Raw genomic sequence first — 24,544 nt, 5'->3', positions numbered from 1 at the left:
CTTCTGAAGTTCACCATCTCCCTGGGTACCACCAGCCACTGGGGCGCAGACTTCCACTACTCCTAAGAGGCTCCTCCTCTCCCTCCCTCCTCTGCTCCCCAAAAGGGGGTAGGGTTGGTTTTGAGCACATGCTCTCTGCTGTGAACTGGAAGCACTAAGGACCTGGCCACTTCCTTGGACAATGGAAAAAATTCAAATACAAAATATTTGAAATTATGTGCTATAAAAGCTACTTATCACAAAGTTTTGCTGTGATTATCTAATCTAAATCAGGTCCCCAGTCATACTCCCTATACCCTGCAATAGTCACTGCTGGGGCCCAGATCCCCTTTGCCCCATCTGTCTGTGCACCCATTCCCTGACTGTTTTGGCTGCCAGGAGATACACTGTTCCCTGGAGAGCCCTGGACCCTGGCAATGCCTGGTTATGCCCTCCCTGGGGGACGGAGGGAGGGCAGAGCCAATGGCTGACCACTGCATACTCAACACGAAGGCCTAGGATCTTGCTTCAAGGTGGGAAATCTCTTGGTAACATCGTGCTCTGTAGCTCCTGTGGGATCAGGCAGAGGCCAGACTCCAGCTGAAGCCACATCTTTGCTCAGGTTCTTCCCCTGCCCTACCCTGCTTCCCTCACAGATTTCTCCTGAGCGCACAATCTCAATAAATTCCTTGCACAAGAAACTGCTTCAGATTTTGCTTCTAGGAACCTAAGGGACATCTATTTTTTCTTCCTAGCATGTGTCACAATTTAAAATCAAAGATTTGTATGCCTATTGGTTTAATGCTTGTTTCCCTCACTAAATGAAGGCAGAAGCCATACTTATTCTGTTCACTGCCACATTCTCAGCACCAAGTGAGGTGCCTCCCATAGAGGAGAGCAACACACATGCTTTGAACTCGAAAGTTACAGGAACCAAGGCGCAGGAACCAACTGGAAAGCTACAGGGACACAGCCTCTGAGCCTCCCTCTGCAGACACTTTCCTCCTTGGGTATTCTGGCACATAAGGTTGAAAAGGCACCCTACAACGGCAGCCTAGCATCTCTTGTGCCCATGATCCTCAAGCCAGTCCTAGATGGGCAGATTCCAAAGCTGCAGTTGACAATTTGGCCCAGAATTTGTCACCTAATTCCTCACATGAGCTATGGCTGTCACCACATCACAGGTCACAAACTTGGCGTGGGGGCAGTTCTCAGATAAGGGTCACAAGCCAAGCAGATAAACCAACAGCTGCCTGTCTTACAACCCTCATTCTGATTCAGCTGAAATCCAGACAGCTTTCATATTTCTCTGTTCTACCAATACCCCTGGGAAAGGCTGGGTCCACAAGCATGGATGGATTCATATGAACATCTCCTAATGTCCAGATGTCAGTGTTTTAGGTATTATACACCACAAATAAAGTTGTAGTAAAGCCCTCATTTAACTAGAACGTGGAAGAACTGTGGAATTTTAGGTACTTTAATTTTGTGAAGAGCTTTGTTCTCTTTCGGTATAAAATGTTTTTTCTGAACATCGTAATTCTCTTTTCTACTGGGTTGTCTGTCTTCAGTTATTGAGGGACTGCTGACTTGGGGTCTTTATTCTGAGATAAATGACTTCTAGGCAAGTCACCGATCCACAGGGAGATCAGCCTGGGTGTGTCTGGATGTCAGGTGAGTTGTTACAACCATGTTTCTTATCGAAACCCTAAAATCGGTTCATTTGTTTTGTGGTACACTTCCTACTCCTAAAAGGTACGTAAATAAAATGACCCAGTTAAAAAAACGATGAGAAGAGAGATTTCAATTATTCAGTGTTTCCAGTTTTTCAATGAGGGATACAGATGTAAAAGCCAGGGCCTCTTCCCACAGAATTTACAATCTGGGGAGAGAATAAAAGAGATCCCACATAAAACAGGCAAAGAATTCTAGGAGATAATGTCCATCAATGCGTTTTCCAAAATACAAGTTATTTCACAAATGTGTAACCAAATATTGATTCCATGGTGCTTCAGTTATATCTGAAAGGGCTTTGAGAAAATAAGAAATCCTGTTACTGGATAAAACTAATGGTCTATCTCGCCTTTCCAGCGGCACCAAAGGAAGCTGTAGGGAGAGCAGGGGTTAACCGTCAAGATAGCTTTTAATTTGTAAATTTATCCAAAGTTTGAAAATATCATGGGGAATCTTAGGAATCCCAGTAGTCAGTGAATGGGCCATCTATACGTCCATTATATCTACAGACTCTACACACACCCACTCAGATGATTCTCAGAATGGGGGTACATGAGAAGTTAATTCTCATGTCTGGCTTCGTTGTTCTTCACCTTTCCCTCTCATATCTTCAATCACCTGTGTCACAGGACATATATAAGTAGTTGGGAAGTGTTAAACTCTGACAGTAAAGCAAAATCAGAGTTAAAGGCAAATGTTTAATCAATCATGCTCAAATACGAGCTAGTCAATGAAGAACTTTAGGTTCAAAGGGCCAGATATTCTGCAATCCCAAGAAATCGCAATCAGTTTCCGGTTTGGGTTGAGTATTTTCACATTGCATTTTGTGGCCACAAAATTAGTTTTACATTTTTGAGCATTGATCTAACACTAAAAGACTCAAATTAGGAGGCTGAAAGAAAACATTTTGTATCTGTGTATCTAAAAAAAATCTGTGGATGAACAAGGAGCCAGGCGTCAGTTTCCAATGGGGGGAACGTTCTCATGGAGGTACTGTAAGGCCAAGTCAGTCCACTTCATTTCTTGTTCTTTAACAGATTCTGTGGTGCCGCCATTGTCCTGTTCAGGTTCAGGAAGCTCATTCTGAAAAGGTACAATGGACATTCAGGACGATGTCACACTCTATGTTTACAAACCCCTTAAAACTCAAAAGCACTTGGAATTAAAAACTGTGAGTTCCTAGAAACAGGCAGCATAGAAGCGTATCCTATGGAAAGAGCTAGAAAATAAAAAATGTGAGGAAACATCACAAGTCTCGCTCAAACGTGCCCCATCCGTCTCCAGCCGGGAGTGATGGCATTATGACTCTGGTACTTGTGTGGCAGGCAGCGTGGCAGAAGGCTCAGGACACAGGCTTCTGGGAGCCACTGGGATCCAAGGCCATGACTCCACCATTTGTTGGGTTACTCAGGCAAGGTATTCAGACCCTTGCAGCCTTTGCTTCCTCTTAGGCAACGAGAGAAAAAAAGTAGTCACCATCTCACAGGACTGCTGTGAGGGCTAAATGAGGAAATGCAGGTCAGGTGCCCAGCACTGCATGGGGTATCCAGTGCAAGGACTGTCATCCTTACTAGAGGCTAGGAACACTGAAAAGAGCCAGTACTAAATCTTTTTTTGGGAAGGCTGCTTTATAGAATACCACACTTGTTGGCATGTTCCTTAAGCACAAGAAAGGTATTCAACAACGATCCTGTATCCAATGTGCCTATATTATAATGGAGGTAGGAGCACTGAAAATGTAACACAATAGATGAGGCTTCCCCCTAGTGGTGGAGCAGGGCAACATAAAACAACATAGCCTACCCGCAACTTTCTTAAAATGGTAAGCCATGGGCCACACTTAGTGTAGAATCTGGGGAATTTTTTTATATATTTCGAGCTTTACTGAGATTTAATTTACATATAACATTGTGTAAGTTTAAAATGTACAATGTGATGATTTGATACACATATATATTGTGAAATGATTACTGCAATAAGGTTAACACATCCATCACCTTGCACAGTTCACCATTTTTTGGCGTGTGGTGAGAAGTTTTTGATAGTTTCCTTGTATTTTAAATTTAAATTTATTACTACTGGAACTCTGTTTCGTACTAGAATTCACTGATACCAATATATTTCTTTTCAGTTATCTGAATTTAGACTTTTTTTGCTGTACGTGGGCCTCTCACTGTTGTGGCCTCTCACTGTTGTGGCCTCTCCCGTTGCAGAGCACAGGCTCCGGACGTGCAGGCTCAGCGGCCATGGCTCACGGGCCCAGCTGCTCCGCGGCATGTGGGATCCTCCTGGACCGGGGCACGAACCCGCTTCCCCTGCATCGGCAGGCGGACTCTCAACCACTGCGCCACCATGGAAGCCCGACTTTTTTTTAAGTGTAGCAAACTGTTATTCAATATCTAGACTTATGATTTCCCACTGGACTCCAATGTGAAGTATATGAATATAATAACTTTTTTCCTTCAAAGTGATGTTCAATATGAATAAAATGATTTAATTACAATATGTACAAGTATGTTTGAATCACATCTTGCTCTACAAATACTCAGATTCAAACATACTTGTACAAATTGAAAGGAACTACCATTTTCTCTAAAGCAATATCGCAAAGAGAAAGTTTTGTTTCAGTAACTACTTACAGTTGACAAAGCATAAACAAGTCCTTGGTTAATCAATTATTTAATTCAGATATTATTTAGTTTCATCTTGTTCTAAAATAACACGTTTTTCATTTGGTCACTATTGTCTCTTGCAATGAATGCCAACATATAAAATTGCATATATGCCTGGAAAACAAACACAAAGTATCATAAAGTATCGTGAACATAACAATCATCTATTGTGGGGTACTGCAAAAATGGCCACAATTCTTTGTAGCCACTCCTATGAAAAGGCACTGTCTATTTCCCCAATCTTGCATTGGGGCTGATCATGTGACTTCTTGGCCTAGGCTCCATGAAGCCTTGCAGTTTCCTCTCATGCTGCTCTTAGAACCCTAAAATGATTGTGAAGTCTGGGCTAATCTGCAGGATCATGAGACTGTGGCCTAGTCAGCTCATCATCCCAGCCTCCAGCCAGCCTGCTGGCCGACTGCAAAACACCACCAAGTCCAGCAGAGATCAACCGAGCTGGCAAAGATCACAAGACTCTCTCAGGTGAATGACAAAATCATGACATAAATAATGGCTGTTTTAAGCCACTATGTTTTGGGGTTATTTGTTAGGCAGCAACAGAAGCTAACGACACAAACATTGCCTTAGAATCACACGTCCTGGGAAAAAACACAGATTAGCAACAGGGCCAGGCTACAACTTGGAAGTCAGCATGGAAATCTTCCTCTCCCTCAACCCCTTCCACACAAATGGTCCCCAAATCCTACTATTAGTATGTCCAGAATTCAGCAATTCCCCTCCACTTTCTTGCTTTTGTTTAGGTCCTCCTCCCTTGTCTAGACACTGCATTAGCTTTCTAATTGGTCTCTTTGCCCTGTCACTGGCCCCTTTCTCCTTGACACACGTTCTCTAACAATGCTGCTAAACTGATTTTCTAATATATTTGAGCATGGCAGATCTCTACTTTGAAGATCACTCACTCCTGGATATCCTCAGGATGAGGGCTAAGCATGGCATCAAATGCTCCTCTCAAAATTGGGTCCAAGACCAACTTTTCTCCCTACCTTTTATGAGAAGTATATCCTCCATCCACACTGAATTGCCTCACCAGCTCGAAAGCAGTTTAAAACTCTGAGCCTTTGCACATCTGTCCCCTCTGCTGGTTGGCCCCTGTCTACCCTCACTAAACCTCTTTTCCTCCCTACGACCAGCTTAAATGTGATTTATCTCTCTGAAGTCCTTCCTGATGCCCACCAGGCAATCAGCCACTTCTTACACTACATAGCTGTTCACAACCCTCACTTAGAACACTTACTATTACAATTATTTATTGATATATGTTGCCTCTCTAGACTCCGAGGGGCAGAAACTGTACTTATGTTTACCAAGTCTTAAGGCACATAGTAGGCTTCAAGAATTGCTTGCGGAATGAAAGAACCACCACCGGACAGGATCTGGAGCCTCACAGACTTCGGTGTGAAGTCCAACTTATTGGCTACCAACCTTTGGGCAAGTTCCCCTCTTTGATTCTGTTTCCTTCCTATACAGTGGGCAGAACACAACCACCCTTGAAGGGTGTCTTAAGGATACAGATAATGTATGTCAGATTTCAACCTTGGTCTATGACACAAAACAGGTATTCAATAAGTGGAACTATAATTCTCATTATGCTCTTTTGATTATTTTTCTAAACTTGAACTAAGCTGTTACTTGTTATTTGCTATGTTTATTATTCACTGAACATTATTACCTCTTATTCTTAGATGAAAATGTAAATGGCAGCAGCACATGGTCTGCCTGCAAGCTCTATTTTATTAATGGCTCTTTGCAATTGGCAGGCTCTAAAGAAAAACAGTCTCTGTTCTCCTTGCTAGTCCTCTGTGACATAAATAGGATTTTTAATAAATATTTATTCAAGCAAAATGTTTAGGTCACTTATTACGTTAGGTTTAACAAACTCATTGCAGGAGAATTTTCCAGAGGTCAGGAAAGAAAAGAGTGTGATGGTCTAAATGCAAAAGAAGAAAAGCCAGTTCTCTTCCAAATACTTTCCAGGGAACCTAGAATAGGTATGTGTTCCAAAAATGTGAGTTTCTAAAAATGTCAACTGACAAACCACAGGTAGGGAAGAAATAAAGTGCACATGCCACTGCTTCTTATTCCTCCTCATTGTGTGCATTAAACTTTCATCATCCGGTTTACTAGCTTTGGTGTGGTAGACAGAACATGGCTCAGAAGACCTGGGTTCTAGCTCTGGAATGACCCCCTAACTGAGCTGGTCATGTCAGCCCTCTGAACCACATTTCTCTTCAAAGTCAAGCTAAATGTTCTCCAGAAGCTTCTAGAGTTAGAGGACTCCACAGCTTTGATTTCTTTGCCTTACTAGTTTATTTGTCTTGATATCCTACCCCTACTAGGGTCTACCAGATCATACCTTTAACCTATCACCCTCAGCACAAATTACAGCCTACCAGTGGTATTGCAACATCCTCATAAGGCAGCTTGTCTTCTCGCCAAGCATCGTCAATCAAATCCAAGATCCTTCCATCTCTCTGTACCTCACTGTCCATTCTCCTGCAGCTTGGATCTTGCCAGATCTGTAAGCCAAAAAGATTATTTCTTAAACATGAAGACTGAGGAGATGATGTAATCTAGCAGTAGGGTTCTCCAGGCTTTTTAGCCTGGATGTGAATTGTGGCATGATATCACCCTGGGAAAGACTCATCTCATCTGGGTCAGGTTGCAGTTTATTTATAAGACCATAGTCCCTCCCAGCTGATTTTCCCGGTCACACACAAATTCCACCTTTCTGTAAAGTTTTCTCAGATCACTCCAGCTTCAGCACACATTCTGCCCTTGACCGGTTCCTTCTTGTCCTTATGATCCACTAAACAAGTTAGGTCGGCTTTATGACTGATTGCTCATGCATTACTGTTTCCAATTGCTGTGTGTAAAATTTGTATCAATGACTCAGCATAGCCTTCCCCAATCTGGCCTCAATCTTTTCCCACCTGTCTCTCTTCCAAACACCTCTAACCCTGTCATACTTTCCAACCTTTGCACTTAAAGGTCTTTTTGCCCCATCACTAACACCTACTCTTCCTTCCAAACTCAAAGTTGGGCGTCAGCTCATCGGGGTCAATATCCCATTTCCAGAATTAGGCGCTAAGGTGCCTTCACTCTTCAGGAGCTGGAAGGGTGGATAGCATAAGGTGTGCAATGACCAGGACACGGCCACCATCCCAAGCACTTTGCCACACTTGCCAGTACAAGCCATTACCACTTTCCTGAACAAAATTTTTTTTTACACGTGTGACTATTCCAATGCTTGGAATGCACGATCTTGTTCCTTTTTTCCCTAGCTAACCCTCAGTCAGTCTAAAAACTTAGCTCCCAGGTCGCCTCCCGCAGGAACTTTCTCTAAGCGCCAAGGAGAACGCGGTCCCCGCCCCTCCGCGGGCCCCATAGTTCCCTGGGCGCAGTGAATGGTCCCCATCGGGAGCTTGTTACATTGCCCGTCACAGGGTCTTCCCAGACAGGCGGTGCGTACGTTCCCCGGGGCAGGGCAGTTTTATCCATCTCTGTTTTAGAGCTCTGCAAACGTGTAGTTACAGTAGCAAAGCTAGAACTCCTTTTCCCGCGCTAAAAATGACCCTCGCAGGCCACCGCCATCCGTACAGGTGTGGGAGGCGGCCCCACAGCCGCGGCTTCCGGCCCGAGGCAGGATATACCAAATGCGGCAGCGGGGGAGGCCCAGGACCGCCGCGCAAGTCCCTTTCCACCTCTCCCGAAGTGCGGTGAGGGGAGTGGTTATGAGGATGAGGTTAAGAGAACGGCCTCGGCCAAGAGGAGCAGCATAAGTCCGAACGCACCCCCGCTTCTCCAAGACCTAGGCTAGGGGCGCGGGAAACCCTTACCAGCACCCGGCCCAGCGCAGCGCCCGCCTCCAGCGGACCACACCCTCAGTGTCACGTGACCGGCACGGTCTTCTTTCCAATCCCCAGATATGGGTGAGCCCATTTGCAGGCGCGGAGGGGGAGTCAGGGAGGATGTTGCTTCAATTAAAAGTGAGGGGGCAGTGGGCGGAACGAACGTGCAGACGACTGTGGCTGGACGTTAGGTTGGCGGTGACGCGCGTGCGCGCCCCCGGCGGGAGGTAACGGCGGGAAGCTTCGGGGGCGCGCTCGCGGCATCCCCGTAACAGCATGTGGGAACGTCGGACGAGAGAGGCGTGGCAGTGTCCACAGGCAGCTCTGGCTGCGGTGGGGCCGCGGCCAGTGCGGTCGTATGGCCTGGGGCCAGCTTCCTCAGCGGCCCGCTGGCCTCCAGGCTCGCCCCCGCCGGCCCGCGTCCGCCCCGGCGCCCCACCCCTCGGCCTCGCAGCGGACGCTCTGCGGACCCGCGAAGACAGATATGGCCTCCCCCAGCGCACTGTTCGGGCCAGCCACGTGGTCAGCCCTTCCCCGGAGGCCGGGCCGGCGGGAGGGCTGCGGGTTGGGCGAGCTGCTCATCTTCCCCGAGCGGAGTCGGCCGCGGGCCAGTCTTCCACTTCAGGGGAGGGACCCCCGGCCCAGCCCTCCCGCCTGGGCCGCCTCATCTGGTTAGCTTCCTAACATTGTTGAGACTTAGGTCTTTGATGGCAGGTGATAGCGGTTCATTTATGGGTGGGAAGTTTAGCAAGTTGTAAAAAGTGAGTTGATTTAAAAACCTTAATGTTAGTACATTAGGTACTGAAATGTGGCAGAAATCATGAAGGACTGAAGTTGGGGAACCCTGAACTTTTGGATTGCTCCATTCAAATCAGGGATGGGAAATAGATAATGAAGTAAGGGAATAAAAGGAACGGGTTCTTAGAATACTTTAATCATGAAGGTATTTGAAGGCAGTAAATCTCGGCTCATAATGTGTTGTTTTGTTTTTTTAATGACTTACAACATCAGGGTAAAGATGAGCTTGCTCTCAGCGACTAGTCATCGTTTACAGTTAACAGCACTCTTACTTGCAGAGTAGTATTCCTTGAGCCTTACAGACGATTCCTAAGCCAGTCTTAAATTTTTTTTTTCTTCCTTTAATAAAAGTATTGTAGGATCTGTGCCCTGTACTTATACAGTTCCCCACATGCTTGCATTTAATTTTATTTTCTAGATACGAAGAGGAAATCGTAAGGATCGTTAACTACATGTTACCTTCAAATATTTTTATTTATATTGATCATAGCTGTAGCTTAATGATATAACAAAGGGTATGTATTTTCTTATTTGGAATGCAGTATCATCTTTAGATTGATTTTTATCCTGAGCTTCTTGCCTTTTGACTATATCATTACCAGTGATCAGTATGGTAAGAATGACTGAAATTAAAGTGGGTTAGATATTTATAAACATTCAGTTACACTGCTCTTTAAAATGTATTCAGGTTTTAACAATTATTTGTAGTTATTGTATATGTTAATTGTACTGATGCCACTTGTCTCCCATTAAAAGGTAGAACACCTTTGCTTGTTCCTTCCTGTTCTCACTTATGTAGTAGTGGTGGCAGATGGTGACAGTGTCAGTGGTCCACTTTATCAGAGCTTCCTACTTTTAAACATATGTCAACTTGATTTGAAATTCAGCTAAAGCCAACATTGACCTGGGCTTCAGGAATTGAATTTTCGGTTTTTATGTTACTTTGGGTTTTCTTTCTTCAAGAACTAAGTTTGTGTTTTCAGTTTTACAAAACCACAGTATTGTCATCACATCTATGAAAATTAATAAAAATCCCATAATGTCAATATTCAGTCTGGGTTCAGGTTTCCCCACCTGTCCCATACATGTATTTTTATAAGTAGCTTGTTTGGATCAAAATCTCATAGAGATCCACGTGTTGCATTGAGTTGATAACACCTTTTCAGTCTTTTTTAATATAGCAGTTTCATTGCATCTCTTTTTTCCCTTAACATTTTAGATTTAGTTGATTGCATCCACATGGTATCCTTTAACTTGTACATCTATTCCCTTTATTCCCTCTAAACTGGTAGTAAGGTCTAGAAATGCACTGTCCAATATAGTAGCTATCAGCCATTGGTGGCTATTTAAATGAATTAAAATGAAATAAAGCTAAAAATTTCAGTTCCCTAGCTGCATTGGCAACATTTCAAGGGCCCAGTAGTTTGGTGTATATGTAAAATATTTCCATAATTGCATAAAGTTCTGTTGAACAGCACTGGTCTAGAAGATTGATCAGATTCAACCTTGACTTTTTTTGTGGGGGTGAGGGCAGGGCAAAATTTCATCGGTGGTGCAAAACACTCCAGAGAGGCACATGATGTCTTGAGTTTTCTCTCTGTGATTTTAAAATTGAGCATCTTAGTGGGTTCAGGTGTTGTCAGCCCAGTCCATCCATCATGAAATTCTCCATGAGCCTTTCACTTAATGGTGAGATCCTTTCATGGATTTAGGTTGCCTGTATCCACTATTGCATCGGCGGTTGCAATATGGTGATTTTCTGATTCTGTCATTCCTCAGCATTTATTAGCTGGAAATTTTTTATGAATAAGAACTTTTTACTTCACCAGCTATTTGACTACCCCACCAGCTATTTGAAATAGTTTGTATAGGAAAGGCAAGAAAAATGCTTAATTCTTTCCCTCTATTTTCAGAGCACAGTAATGAGTTGGTGGCCTGGCAACCTCAAAGGTAACCATGAGGGTTTTGCCTTTTTTTTTTTTTTATCATCATGAAATTATAGACTTAAATATATTTAAACTGTTTCAACCTACTGCAGTCTTTTTTTTGGGGGGGTACTCAAGTTGTCCTTTTGTTGGCGAGTGGCAGCCTATTTAAGTTGGCTTCTGTCCACTTTGATATGACCAGTAATCTTTGAGAGTTTCCTTATTTTCTGGTAAAACATGTTCCTGGCTCATTTAAACATTTCTGGCCACCAAGAAGCCCTGGTTCCTTTCAGTGGGAGATGGTGTTTAGAGACCAGTCTGGGTGCTGAAGGTACTCTTGCTACTAGACTGGTCACTGGTTTTAGGATTTACAGTGGCCAAAGTTAGGAAATACGTACATTTTTTAAAAAGAGAAATATCCAGAATTCACAGTGATATTTCCAATTTAATTTCATAGTTTTTTTTAAACACTTGATTTTATATTTGTATCTTTTTCTCTTTTGCCTATTAACATACTTTTTCTGTATTATATATAATGCTTTCAAATTAATGATACCAATTTTGCTATTAATAATATGATTCCTGAGTGATGTTTAGGGTTTCTCTGTAGTACGTTTTTGTCCTTAGTATATATCCCAGTTGGAATATGTACAGTAAAATTGTTGCATTTTAAAACCAATGAAACAATTTGTTATATGGTAAGGGTGCCAACTTGATATCTAATTGATAGTTGATTTATTTCATTTTGTTTCCAATTTTTTTTTTTTTTTTTTTTGCGGTACGCGGGCCTCTCACTGTTGTGGCCTCTCTCGTTGTGGAGCACAGGCTCCGGACGCGCAGGCTCAGCGGCCATGGCTCATGGGCCCAGCCGCTTCGCGGCATGTGGGATCTTCCCGGAACGGGGCACGAACCCGTGTCCCCTGCATTGGCAGGCGGACTCTCAACCACTGCGCCACCAGGCAAGCCCCTCCCACCTTTTATTTAAAAAACAGAGATCTCCTTAACTAAGTCTTACACCATCATTTTAATTTCTGAAATGGCTATTTTCCCCTATGTGGACTATTTTCACTGTTGTGCTACTGCCACCTGGTGGCCATGGTGGTGACATCATAGTTAAGTTTGTATATTTTTTCCTGTGTCCAGACTTTTCAATTTGGTTTGATTTTGTTTATGCCAAGAACACATTATTAAATAAAAACAAGATATGCTGATGTATTTTAAGATCTGGAATACTGTAAAATATATAAAGTTTGCACATTGGCTGGAACTTAGGAGTCACATTGCCTAGGTTTGAATCTTAGGACTGTGGTTTGTAGTTTACCATAATCAAGTTATTTAACCTTCTGAGCCTCAGTTTCCTCAAAGTAATAGTAGTTATGTTTTAAAATTGTTATGAAGATTAATCTGACAATATAGACAGGCAGAACAGTTGAGCATTCAATGACTTTTAGCTTCTATTATAAATATTCCTAATTACTAAATAATATCATCCAGAAAATATATTAATGTATTGTATGTTACTAAATCTGTTTCTAATATATATTACTAAATGTATTTTTTAAGAATAACATGACCTAAAGGAGTATAATTTTACTAATGATGGTTTTGAATAACTGTAGTAGCTCTGTCCTTAGGAAGAGCACTTTCCAACGTATTTAATAAATATCCATGTAGAGTTGTCAGGAGCATGCATGGTGCAGAATATATGTAATTGGCTATTAGAATCCCATTAAAAAGCTGGAAGAAACCTTGGAGATTATATAGATCATGCTTCTTACTTTATAGAGGCAAAAACTGAAGTCCAAGGACACAAAGCTACTTAGTTGCAGAGCAGGACTCTATCCTGGGTTTCCATATACATGGTACTGTGTGAACTGTGTACTGCCTCTCAGTTCCCTAGAGTGGATCAAAACACAGAATCTGCGTCCTCTTGTAATTGACTGTATCATTGTTTGAAAGAAAGTGGAATAGACCATGAAAACATTTTTCTTTAGGTTTTTATTTTGTCTAATGTTGGTGTAATACAAAGGATAAACCAGCTGGAAAGAAATCCTCTCTGCCATATGTGTGCGTGAACAGTTATTTAGTACTCCTGTTAGTAACTTTAGAAATAGATGCAAATAACGTGTAGTGGTTGTATTTTCCAGTCTTCTCATTCTCCTGTGTCTCTGTTTTATCTCCCTTCCCTTCTTTCTCTGCTAGACTTTTCTCTGTAGTTCTCCAGCTATGACCAGTTTGCATAGGGGGATAGGTGAAAAGGGAGGGGAATTGAGATACATTCAGCCAAAAGCATTCAGCACAGGCCAGGCTGAAATGCTACTCTAAGCCCTGGAGCTGCAGGTGTGAAAAAAACTGGTTTTCTACCCTTGACGGTTGAATAGTAGGGGGAAAAGGTGTGCAAAAGGACATTTCCAGGGTGGTGTAACTCCTATGAAAGAACCTGTTAAGGACTGGGAGCAATGAAGTGCAGAGGAGGGTGGGCCCACGAAGCTGCCTCTTAGGTGAGGGAAGGTGTTCTAGGAGCTTCATGGGCCTGTCATCTAGCCGGTGAGTAGGATCTCCCATGATGGGCCAAGAAGTTGAAGCGCAGGGCGTTTAACCTTTTTACAATATCTCTTTAAAAGAAGCTACACATGTCCTCTGACCTCTCAATTTGTTAGTGTCAGTGTTCCTCTGTTGCTAGCACCCCATCTCCACCCAGGCCCACTCTTACATGAGGAAGTAGGGACGTGACAGTGAGGTATTTGATTTCAATCGTGCAGGGGGAGTGTCAGTGGCAATTCAGATCATTTTAAATTGTTTTGTTTTAGTCTGAAATGTATTTGGTTCTAGTATTTCTTGAAGAGATATTCCTTGACTGCTTCTACAGTCATCTTAAGAAGTGCTGCATTTTCTCATTGTTATTTGTATGCTTTCATTCACATTCTTAAGTTTGTAAGTTGGAATGTTAGAACATAAAAAATGAATTTTCTCCTGACAGAGTTCTTTGCTTTCCCAGTTGCCAAAACAAAGGGGATTTGGCGATGGAGGCTTTGTTGGAAGGAATACAAAATCGGGGACATGATGGGTAAGTTTACTTTGACCTTAAGCTTCTCACTGAGTTTAAAAAGCATGTCTGAGTTATGCCTCTGACCATTTTGTGCTTTGGGTACAGAAGCAGAAGTGTGACCAAAATCTAAACTGATCCATGTCGTGTTTGTGGACAGTCTCTCTCCTTGGGGTGTTTCCCTCATCTCAGCAGTGTGAAGCTGGATGCTTACTATCATCCCAGTTAAATTTTCTGCTTTTAAAAAGCAAAAGGCTATAGAGGTTTTGTGACACTAAGAACAAATGCTTTTTTTTTTAAAAGTATTTAAACCTTAGGCGTTATCTCTCTGTGGCCATTCCCGGAAATCTCTGAATCCAGTACATCTGTGTCCACTTCTGTTTCTACCTTTGTAACATTTGGCATCTCCAGAAACATTGAAGGACATCAGTAAGTTTACAACAATAAGATAGGATGTGGTAAGTTTCTAATAATAAGTTGGGAAGAAATAGTTGGAATAAATTTGGCTCAAGGATGGAGGTTCTTAAAACAGCTCTTAAAATTGTATTGTCATTTTCCCAATAGCCTACTTGTTTCCAAAGCTTTTTATTTTGTTTGACTAGCTGAGAATGTGATATATGCTTGCCTGGATTCTTCCTGAAAGCTTCCCTAAAATGTTACAGAAGAGCTAGTTGTTGGTTGTGGAAGTCTCACTCACAAACTAGGCTTCAAACATAAACCTTGCGTTTGACCAGTTGACTTAGGCTTTAGGTCGGCTACTGTAGGAAGACAAACTTCCGTGGAATAAGTAATCATCTTAAGTGAGCATTAAAAGGAAAAGCTCAGAGATCCTGTTCTCTGCTTCTGATTATTTGTTGATACTGTTCCACTTCAGGTAGCTTTACATCTGCTATATTTTTACATGTGAAAGATGAAAAGCCACTTGGAGATATGTTCTGTGTTCTTAAGGGTCTGTCCTTATTTATAGGGGATTTTTGACATCCTGTGAAGCAGAACTACAGGAGCTCATGAAACAGATTGACATAATGGTAGCTCATAAAAAATCTGCGTGGGAAGGACAGACACATGTTCTAGAAACTTGCTTGGACAACCGTGAACGGGAACTTAAGGCTCTCAGGAGTCAGGTGGGTATGAAACACAAAGAGGTAAAGCAGATGATTTGCTACTCTTTTTGATATTTTCACCTTACCTTTTATAATAAATATGTTTCTTAAATATTTGTTGAAGAAAGCATTTAAAAAATTTTGAATTCAATTTATTTAAAACAAAACACAGTTCACCCATTTCTCCCATCCCCTGATCCAAGCCTTGTCTCTTGCAGCCACCAATCTGTTCTCTATATCTATGAGCTTATTTTTTGTTTGTTTCTGTAGATTCTACATGTAAGGGAGATCATACAATATTTGTCTTTCTTTGTCTGAATTATTTCAGTTAGCATAATGCCTTCAAGGTCTATCCATGCTGTGGCATACGGCAACTTTTTTTATGGCTGAATAATATTCTTTATATATGTGTATGTGTACCGCAGTTTCTTTTTTTTTTTAAATAAATTTATTTATTTATTTATTTTATTTTTGGCTGTGTTGGGTCTTTGTTTCTGTGTGAGGGCTTTCTCTAGTTGCGGCAAGCGGGAGCCACTCTTCATCACGGTGCGCGGGCCTCTCACTGTCGCGGCCTCTCTTGTTGCGGAGCACAGGCTCCAGATTCGCAGGCTCAGTAGTTGTGGCTCACGGGCCCAGTTGCTCCATGGCATGTGGGATCTTCCCAGACCAGGGCTCAAACCCGTGTTCCCTGCACTGGCAGGCAGACGCTCAACCACTGCGCCACCAGGGAAGCCCCCCACAGTTTCTTTATCCATTCATTCATCAATAGATATTTAGGTTGTTTCTAAGTATCTTTGTTATTGTAAATGAAGCTGCAGTGAACAGGGGGGTGCATATATCTTTTTGAATTAATTTTTTTTTTGTTTTCTTCAGATAAATACCCAGAGTGGAATTACTGGATCATATGGTAGTTCTATTTTTAATTTTTTGAGGCATCTCCATACTATTTTCCATAATGGTTGCACCAACTTAACATTCTCAACCAAGTGTACAAGGGTTCCCTTTTGTTCACACCCTTGCCAACACTTGTTATTTGTTGTCTTTTTGATACTAGCCATTCTGCAAGGTGTGAGTTGATATCTCTGTGGTTTTGATATGCATTTCCCTGATGATTAGTGATGTTGACCATCTTTTTCATGTACCTGTTGGTCATCTGTATGTCTTCTTTGGAAAAATGTCTGTTTGGATCTTCTGTCCATTTTTTCAGTGGATAGTTTTTTTTTTTTTGCTATTGAATTGTAAAAGTTCTTTGTATATTTTGGATATCAGCCCCTTGTCAGATACATGATGTGCAGTTATTTTCTCCCATTCAGTAAGTTGCCTTTTCATGTTGTTGATGATTTACTTTGCTGTGTAGAAGCTTTTTAGCTTGATGTAGTCCCACTTATGTAGTTTTGCTTTTGCTGCTTTTACTTTTTTTGCTTTTGCTTTTGGTGCAGATTCAAAACATCATCCCTAAGACCTATATCAAGGAGCTTACTGCCTATGTTTTCTTCTAGGAGTTTTATGGTTTCAGGTCTTATGTTCAAGTCTTTAATCCATTTTGAGTTAATTTTTGTGAATGGTGTAAGATAGTGGTCCAGCTTCATTCACTTGCATGTGGCTGTCCAGTTTTCCCAACATCATTTATTGAAGAAACTGTCCTTTCCCCATCGTATATTCTTAAATTAATTGACCATATATGTGTGGGTTTATTTCTGTGATCTCTATTCTCTGTTCTGTTCTATCGATCTAAGTCTCTGTTTTTATGCCAATACAGTACCATTTGTATGTAATAATAGCCTTATAATATACTTTGAAGTTAGGGAGTGTGGTGCTTCCAGCTTTGTTCTTTCTCAAGATTGCTTTGGCTATTCAGTTCCATGCAAGTTTTAGGATTTTTTGTTTTATTTGTATGAGAAATGCCATTGGAATTTTGATAGGGATTGCACTGAATCTGTAGATTGCTTTGGATAGTATGGCAGTTTTAACAATATTGATTCTCTCAATCCATGAGCATAGAATATCTTTCCACTTATTTGTGTCTTTTTCAGTTTCTTTCATTAATGTCTCGTAGTTTTCAGTTTACAGATCTTTCACCTCCTTGGTTAAATTTATTCCTAGGTATTTTATTCTTTTTGATGCAGTTGTATATGGGATTGTTTTCTTAATTTCTCTTTTTGATAGTTATTATTTTTAAAAAATAGATTTTTGTGTATTCATATCGTATCCAGTAACTTTATTGAATTCATTTATTAATTCTGTTAGTTTGTGATAGAGTCTTTAGGGTTTCCTAGCTATTTTCATGTGATCTGCAAACAGTGAGTTTTACTTCTGCCTTTTCAATTTGGATGCCTTTTATTTATTTTTCTTGCCTAACTATTCTGGCTGGTATTTCCAATACTATGTTGAATAAAAGTGGTAAGAGTGGACATCCTTGTCCTGTTCCTGACCTTAGAGGAAAAGCTTTGAGCTTTTCAACATTGAGTATGATTTAGCTGTAGGCTTGTCATATATGACCTTAACTATGTTGAGGTATGTTTCCTCTATACCTGCTTTTTTGAGAGATTTGAGATTTTATTATAAATGGATTTAAATTTTGTCATATGCTTTTTATGCATCTGTTGAGATGATCATATGATTTTTGTCTTCATTTTGTTAATGAGGTGTATCACACTGACTGATTTACAGATATTGGACCATCCCTGTATCCTTAGAATAAATTTTCACTTCATGATTGTATATGATCCTTTCAATGTGTTGCTGAATTCAGTTTGATAATATTTTGTTGAGAATTTTTGCATCTATGTTCATCAGGGATATTAGCCTGTAAAAAGAAATTTTTTTTGTTTGGTGGCACTCTTGTCTGGTTTTGGTATCAGGCTAATACTGGCCTCATAAAATGTGTTTTGAAAAGATTCCCCCTCTTATATTTTTTGGAAGAATTTGAAAAAGCTTGATATTAATTCTTTTTTGAATGTTTGGTGGAATTCACCAGTGAAGCCATTTGGTCCTGGACTTTTGTTTGTTGAGAGTTTTTGTTTAATGAATTGATCTGCTTGCTGGTAAGTGGTCGGTTCAGATTTTCTATTTCGTCATGATTCAGTCTTAGTAGCTTATATGTTTGTCAGAGTTTATCCACTTCTTCTAGTTTGTCCAATTTGTTGGCATGTAATTTTTCATAGTAGTCTGTATGATCCTTTGTATTTCTGTGGTGTCGCTTGTAATATCTCATCTTTCATTTCTGACTTACTTGAGTCTTTTCTCTTTATTTTCTTGGTGAGTCTAGCTGAGGTTTTGTCAATTTTATTTCTCTTTTCACAGAACTAACTCTTAGTTTCATTGATCTTTTCTGTTGTCTTTTTAGTCTCTATTTCATTTATTTCTGCCCTAATTTACTAACTTTGGGCTTTTTTTGTTCTTTTTCTAGTTCCTTAAGGTGTAGTTAGGTTGTTTGTCTGAGGCTTTTCTTGTTTCTAGAGGTAGGTGTTTATCACTATGCACTTCCCTCATAGAACTGTTTTTGCTGCATTCTGTAAATTTTGGCATGTTACCTTTCCATTTTGTTTTTCTCAAGGTATTTTTTTATTTCTCTTGATTTCTTCTTTGCCCATTGGTTATTCAGTAGCATGTTGTTTAATCTCCACATATTTGTGTATTTCCCATTTTTCTTCGTGTAATTTCTCATTTCATGCCATTGTGGTTGGAAAAGATGCTTGATTTGATTGCAGTCTTCTTAAATTTATTAAGACTTGATCTGTGGCCTAACATGATCTATCTTGGAAGATGTTCCATATACACTTGAGAAGAATATGTATTCTGTTGCTTTTGGATAGAATAGTCTATAAATATGTGTTAAGTCCATCTGGTTTAACATGTTGTTTAAGGCTGATGTCTCCTTATTGATTTTCTGTCTGGATGATCATTGATGTAAGTGGGATATTAAAGTTCCCTACTGTTATTGTATTGCTGTCTATGTCTCCCTTTAGGTCTGTTAATAATTGTGCTACATGTTTAGGTGCTCCTATGTTGGCTGCATAAAGATTTACAAATGTTATATCCTCTCATTGGATTAACCCCTTTATCATTATGTAATGTCTTCTTTGTCTCTTATTAAAGCATTTGTATTAAAGTCTTTTTTGTGTGTGTGTGATATAAGTATAGCTACTCCATCTTTCTTTTCCGTTTCCATTTGCGTGGAATTTCTTTTACCATCCCTTCACTTTCAGTCTGTGTCTTTATATCGAAATTGTATCTATTACAGGCAGCATATATAGGTGTGTCTTGCTTTTTATTCCTTCAGCCACTCTATGTCTTTTTGTTGGAGAATTTAGTCCATTTACATTTAAAGTTATTATTGATGGGTATGTGCTTATTGCCATTTTGTTAATTGTTTTCTAGCAGTTTTTGCAGTTTCTCTCTGTTCCTTTTTTCTTCTCTTGCTCTCTTCCTTTGTGGTTTGATGACTTTCTTTAGTGGTATGCTTATGGTCCTTTCTTTTTCTCTTTTGTGTATTTATTCTAGGTTTTTGCTTTGTGGTTGACGTGAGTCTTACACTTAACTTATATCTATAACAGTCTGTTTTAAGTTGATAGCATCTTAAGTTTGATCCCATTCTAAAGCTCAACACTTACTCTCATGTTTTATGTTTTTGATGTCACATTTTATGTATTTTTACCTTGTGTATCTTTTAGCTAATTATTGTAATCATAGTTCTGTCTTTTAACCTTTATACTAGCTTTATTAGTGATTAATCCACTACCTTCACTATATATTTATTTTTCCGGTGAGATTTATCCTTTCATATGTGTTCTTGTTACTAATTAGCATCCTTTCTTTCAGCTTAAAGAAGTTCCTTTAAAGTTTGTTGTCAGGCCAGTTTAGTTTAGTGGTGGTGAACTCCTTTAACTTTTGCTTCTCTGGAAAACTTGTTATCTCTTCTTCAATTCTGAATGAAAACTTTGCTCGGTAGAGTATTCTTGGTTGGAAGTTTTCTTCTTTCAGCACTTTGAATGTATTGTGCTTTCTGGCCTGCAAAGTTTGTGCTGAAAAATCTGCTGATAGTTTTATGAGGGTTCCCTTGTATAGAACTAGTTGTTTTTCTTCTGCTTCTTTTAAGATTCTCTCCTTGTCTTTAACTTTTGACATTTTAATTATAATGTGTCTTGGTGTGGGTCTCTTTGGTAGCATCTTTTTTGGGACTCTCAGGGCTTCCTGGATCTGGACGTCTGTTTCCTTCCCCAAGTTAGGGAAGTTTTCAGCCATTATATTTTCAAATAAGTTTTCTGCCCCTTTCTCTCTTCTTCTGGGAGCCTTATGAAGTAAATGTTAGTCTGTTTGATGTTGTTCCATAAATTCCTTTTTTCATTCTTTTTTCTTTCTGCTGCTCTGGTTGGGTAAGTTCCACTGCCTTGTCCTTGAGTTGACTGATATTTTCTTCTGCTTCACCTAGTCTGCTGTTGAACCCCTCTAGTGTATTTTTTTCAGTTCAGTTAATACATTCTTTGGCTCTGTGATTTCTATTTGATACTTTCTTATATGTTTTCATCTCTTTGTTGAAGTTCTCACTGTGTTCATCCATTCTTCTCCCCATCTTTATGACCATTACTTTGAACTCTTTATCAGGTAGATTACTGATCTCCATTTCGTTAAGATTTTTTCTGAGGTTTATCTTGTTCTTTCATTTGGAACATATTCCTCTGTTTCTTCAGTGTGCTCGACTCTCTGTTGGTTTCTGTACAGTAGATTAAACAACCACTTCTTCCGGTCTTGATTGAGTGGCCTTGTGTAGGAGATGAACCTTGTTATTCAACCCTGCCTCAGCTCCTGGTTGTCTCTCAAACCTCTATGCTTGTCCAGGTAGCCTATTATATTTTTAGTAGCTCCCAGTAGTTGAGGATGTGCCAAAACCTGTCACTGTCCCAGAGTGGAGGATCTCAGCACCTAGATTCAGGTTGACTGGAATCTGGACCCTCAGGCAGCAGCTTTTAAAGTATGCAAATATATACAGTTCTGAGGGGCTGTGAGCGTAGGCCACATTGGTCCTCAGAGCCAGGTGATCTGGAGGTGTCCACTATGTGGGGTCCAGATGAACTATTTTCTGGGTGATACTGATGGGTTGGAGCAAGGCAGAGGGAGAGTGCCTAGATGGCGTCCACAGCCTGTGTTTCTTGATAGCAACTCCGTAGGCCACTGAATGTGAGCCAAACCTGAAGCCTGCTCCTCAGGCCGAAGGTCCAAGACAAGTAAAGATAAAGAGGACTCTTTCACAGAAACCCTAGGGAGTGTGCCTCATTCTGCTTTCTGTGCAGTGCCTTGGGGTTGGTAGCCTGCCAAGAACTATCCCTCTGATTGCCATAGTCTTGTGGGATCCAGGAATGCAAATCCCTCCAGTCACCTAGAGCTAGGTAATTGAGGGGAGTCCCCTGGGCACCAGCCACGTGTGTAGCTACCCTCCAGGAGACACTGGTGCACTAGAGGCAGCAGAGTGTGAGAGCAAAGGTAGCACCTGCCCTCCAAGGTCTCTGGAAAGGATTACAGTCAACCCCAAGATGCATGCCTAATCAGAAGCTTGCCCCTCAGTTAGCAGTCAGGATGATCAGTTAATAGTCTCCCTTCGCAGAAAGATTGAGCTCCTGGGTCTGTTGCCTTTGCTGTGCCCTTGGGGTTGTAACTGTTTAAGAACTCTTTCTCCTTGGGCTACAGCCCTGTAGGACCTATGAGTATAAGCCCCACTGACCACCAGAGCCAGTTGATGTAGAGGTGTTCCCTAGCATCAGTCACAAAAATCCAGGCACCAGACAGGGGCATGAGCTCCTTTCTGGGTGACACCAATTATTACAGTTCCTTGGGACCCAGAACACAAGCTCCCCTGGCCTCCAGAGCCAGGTAACCAAGAATCATATCCTGGGTAGCAGCTGTAAAAGTCAGGACACCTGATGTGTGTAAAAGCTCCCTGCTGAGAGATACTGGTGCTCTGGAGCACAGCAAAGGTAGTGCCTGCCAGTCTTTGTTCCCAGAGCGTTCCAGCAGGCTTCTAGATATGTGTGTTGAACTAGATTCCTGCCCCTCTGATGGAGGTTTTAATATAAGCAGGTGAGCCTTATTCACTTTAAGTCTAGGCATGATTGGCTGCCTCTGAGCTGGACTCTGGGGTGGGTGAGTCCAAGCACATGAGCCCTCTAAGAGGTGTTTCTCATCACTCTCATTTTGTGGGTCTTGGGACACAAGACCCATTGGTTTTCAAAAATTAGATGTTTTGGGGGCTTATCTGTCAAGTGCATGTCTTAAAAGCTGGGGTGCCCAATGTGGGGTCTGAATCCTTTGCTCCTCAGGGAGTTTTGAGTTCCCTTCTGGTTGTTGGTTGCTAAATCAGGGGTGAGGTTTATGGTGAGATTGTGTCCCCATCTCCCCTACAGGCTTTTGTATGGTTTTCTTCTCTTTTACCCAATGTGTAGTCGTCACGCAGCCAGCCTTTAGGTTCTTTTTTCGAGAAGAAATTGTTCCATATTTAGCTGTAGATCCAGTGAGTCTGTCGGAGGAGGTGAGTTCAGTATCTTCCTACACTGCCGTCTTGAACTGGTGATACTGTCTTTTTCATAATGCAAAGAAAGCATTTGTGTGTCAAATTTGTGTGTCAAATTCTGATGGTTTCTTTCAGAAGAAGAATTCATTGGTGAAAATGCATAAGAGTATTAATATTTATTTCAAGGATCATGTTACCTTGGTCACATGTAATACATACAATAACTTCTTTAAGAAAATGTGAAGGGTGTCACATGATCTTTGTAAAAACCTTCATTCTATTACATGCCTATGTTAATAATCACCGAGTTTAGCAAACATTGTTTTTGGCCTCATTGTATGACTAGTGTAAAAAGTTAAGCCCCAAATTCAATAATTGGCTTCTTTTGGTTAGGTTTAAAATAAAATTCAGAAAACTCTTCTTAAAAAATTTATATTTGTGGGCTTCCCTGGTGGCACAGTGGTTGAGAGTCCGCCTGCTGATGCAGGGGACACGGGTTTGTGCCCTGGTCCGGGAGGATACCACATGCCGCAGAGCGGCTGGGCCCGTGGGCCGTGGCCGCTGGGCCTGCGCGTCCGGAGCCTGTGCTCCGCAACGGGAGAGGTGAGAGGCCCGCATACCGCAAAAAAAAAAAAATTTATATTTGCACTTGTTAACAATTAGGGAAAAAGAAAGAAAAGAGGAAAATAAATATTATTTGCGATCTCATCACCCAATGTTATTGGTGATTTGGGGGAAAAGTTTAATAACATTTGCTAATTGATTTCTCTTTTTTTTTTTTTTTTTTTTGTGGTATGCGGGCCTCTCACTGTTGTGGCCTCTCCCGTTGCGGAGCACAGGCTCCGGATGCGTGGGCTCAGTGGCCATGGCTCATGGGCCCAGCCGCTCTGCGAGATGTGGGATCTTCCCGGACCGGGGCACGAACCCGCGTCCCCTGCATCGGCAGGTGGCTCTCAACCACTGCGCCACCAGGGAAGCCCTGATGATTTCTCTTAATTTAGCTGGTACAGTGAAAAGAACATTGAATATTGGAAGGGAAGCAGAAAGCATATATAAGTGCAAGAATTGCCCCTAAATTTCTGGCATCAGTGTTGATCTCAGAAGGATTGGAAGAGTTGTAGGGAAACACTGGTCCCAAGCCCCACTTGGATGGGCTTTCCTACCAGTAGGATCACCAGTGCTGTCATTCAGCTTCTTCAGGGGTGCTTCTGTGAGTGGTAGATTCTGTTGATGATACTTACTTATCAAGAATATTTTAGAAATGTTTCATGTCACAAGGAAAGAGTTAGGCTTCATAAAGTGTTTTTTTCCTTGTCAAGAGAATCTCTCAATTGGCCATGTGCACATTGGGTCAAAGCAGTACAGTTGACCCTTGAACAACGTGGGGGTTGGGGGCATCAACCCCTAATGCACTCGAAAATCCACATATAACTTTACAGTCAATCTTCCTTATCTGAGATTCCACATCCATGAATTCATGTAGTACTATAGTATTTATTGAAAAAAAAATCCATATATAAGTGGACTCATGTAGTTCAACCATGTTGTTCAAGGGTCAACCATACATAGTAACATTGGCCGTGTTAGATTTAGATTCAGTGTTCTGAGAATGCCACTTGCTAAACTGGAATTTATTTTAAAATTTGGGTAGACTTTTGAGAATGTATTTTAAAATTACACCTCATGGGACTTCCCTGGTGGCGCAGTGGTTAAGAATATGCCTGCCAATGCAGGGGACATGGATTTGAGCCCTGGTCCGGGAAGATCCCACATGCCGCGGAGCAACTAAGCCCGTGTGCCACAACTGCTGTAGCCCGCGTGCCTAGAGCCCGTGCTCCGCAACAAGAGAAGCCACCACAATGAGAAGCCTACACACCACAAGAAGGTTAGCCCCCGCTCACTGCAACTAGAGAA

At 41.3% G+C, this 24,544-nt stretch overlaps 2 protein-coding genes across 16 annotated transcripts in view; one reads left to right on the top strand and one right to left on the bottom strand.

The window, feature by feature from the left end:
- Positions 1 to 2,391: 2,391 nt before the first annotated feature.
- On the bottom strand, positions 2,392 to 8,356 carry ANAPC13 (anaphase promoting complex subunit 13). Of its 2 annotated transcripts, none has more exons than XM_012536433.3 (3): positions 8,243 to 8,356; positions 6,797 to 6,922; positions 2,392 to 2,796 (listed from the first exon to the last, which is right to left on the bottom strand). In XM_012536433.3, exons 2-3 carry the CDS (start codon positions 6,893 to 6,895, stop codon positions 2,671 to 2,673), a joined length of 225 nt encoding a protein of 74 aa, XP_012391887.1. In that variant the 5' UTR covers positions 6,896 to 6,922; positions 8,243 to 8,356; the 3' UTR covers positions 2,392 to 2,670. The 2 variants fall into 2 exon arrangements, with proteins under 2 accessions (XP_012391887.1, XP_033259969.1); XM_033404078.2 differs by lacking the exon at positions 8,243 to 8,356 and adding an exon at positions 7,131 to 7,640.
- CEP63 (centrosomal protein 63) overlaps positions 8,207 to 24,544 on the top strand; it is a 73,733-nt gene continuing 57,395 nt past the window's right edge. For 2 of the 14 annotated variants that reach the window (XM_033404076.2, XM_049709754.1), the window contains exons 1-3: positions 8,534 to 8,776; positions 13,976 to 14,044; positions 14,991 to 15,147. In XM_033404076.2, the coding sequence (XP_033259967.1) occupies positions 8,613 to 8,776; positions 13,976 to 14,044; positions 14,991 to 15,147 (390 nt within the window). In that variant the 5' untranslated portion in view covers positions 8,534 to 8,612. The other 12 variants (XM_033404071.2, XM_033404070.2, XM_033404068.2 and 9 more) reach the window with 12 other exon arrangements.

The sequence above is a fragment of the Orcinus orca genome, chromosome 5, assembly GCF_937001465.1.
Source record: "Orcinus orca chromosome 5, mOrcOrc1.1, whole genome shotgun sequence".
Lineage (NCBI taxonomy): Eukaryota > Metazoa > Chordata > Mammalia > Artiodactyla > Delphinidae > Orcinus > Orcinus orca.
Note: the sequence above shows the minus strand (reverse complement) of the source record. Positions and strands in the feature narration are given on the sequence as shown.

What these genes read in the sequence shown, in the direction of transcription:
- ANAPC13 (XM_012536433.3), bottom strand. Translation starts at nt 6,895, where the DNA reads ATGGACAGTGAGGTACAGAGAGATGGAAGGATCTTGGATTTGATTGAC. An exon ending in AGGATGTTGCAATACCACTG is followed by an intron (nt 2,797 to 6,796) that starts GTAGGCTGTAAT and finishes GTACCTTTTCAG; the next exon opens with AATGAGCTTCCTGAACCTGA.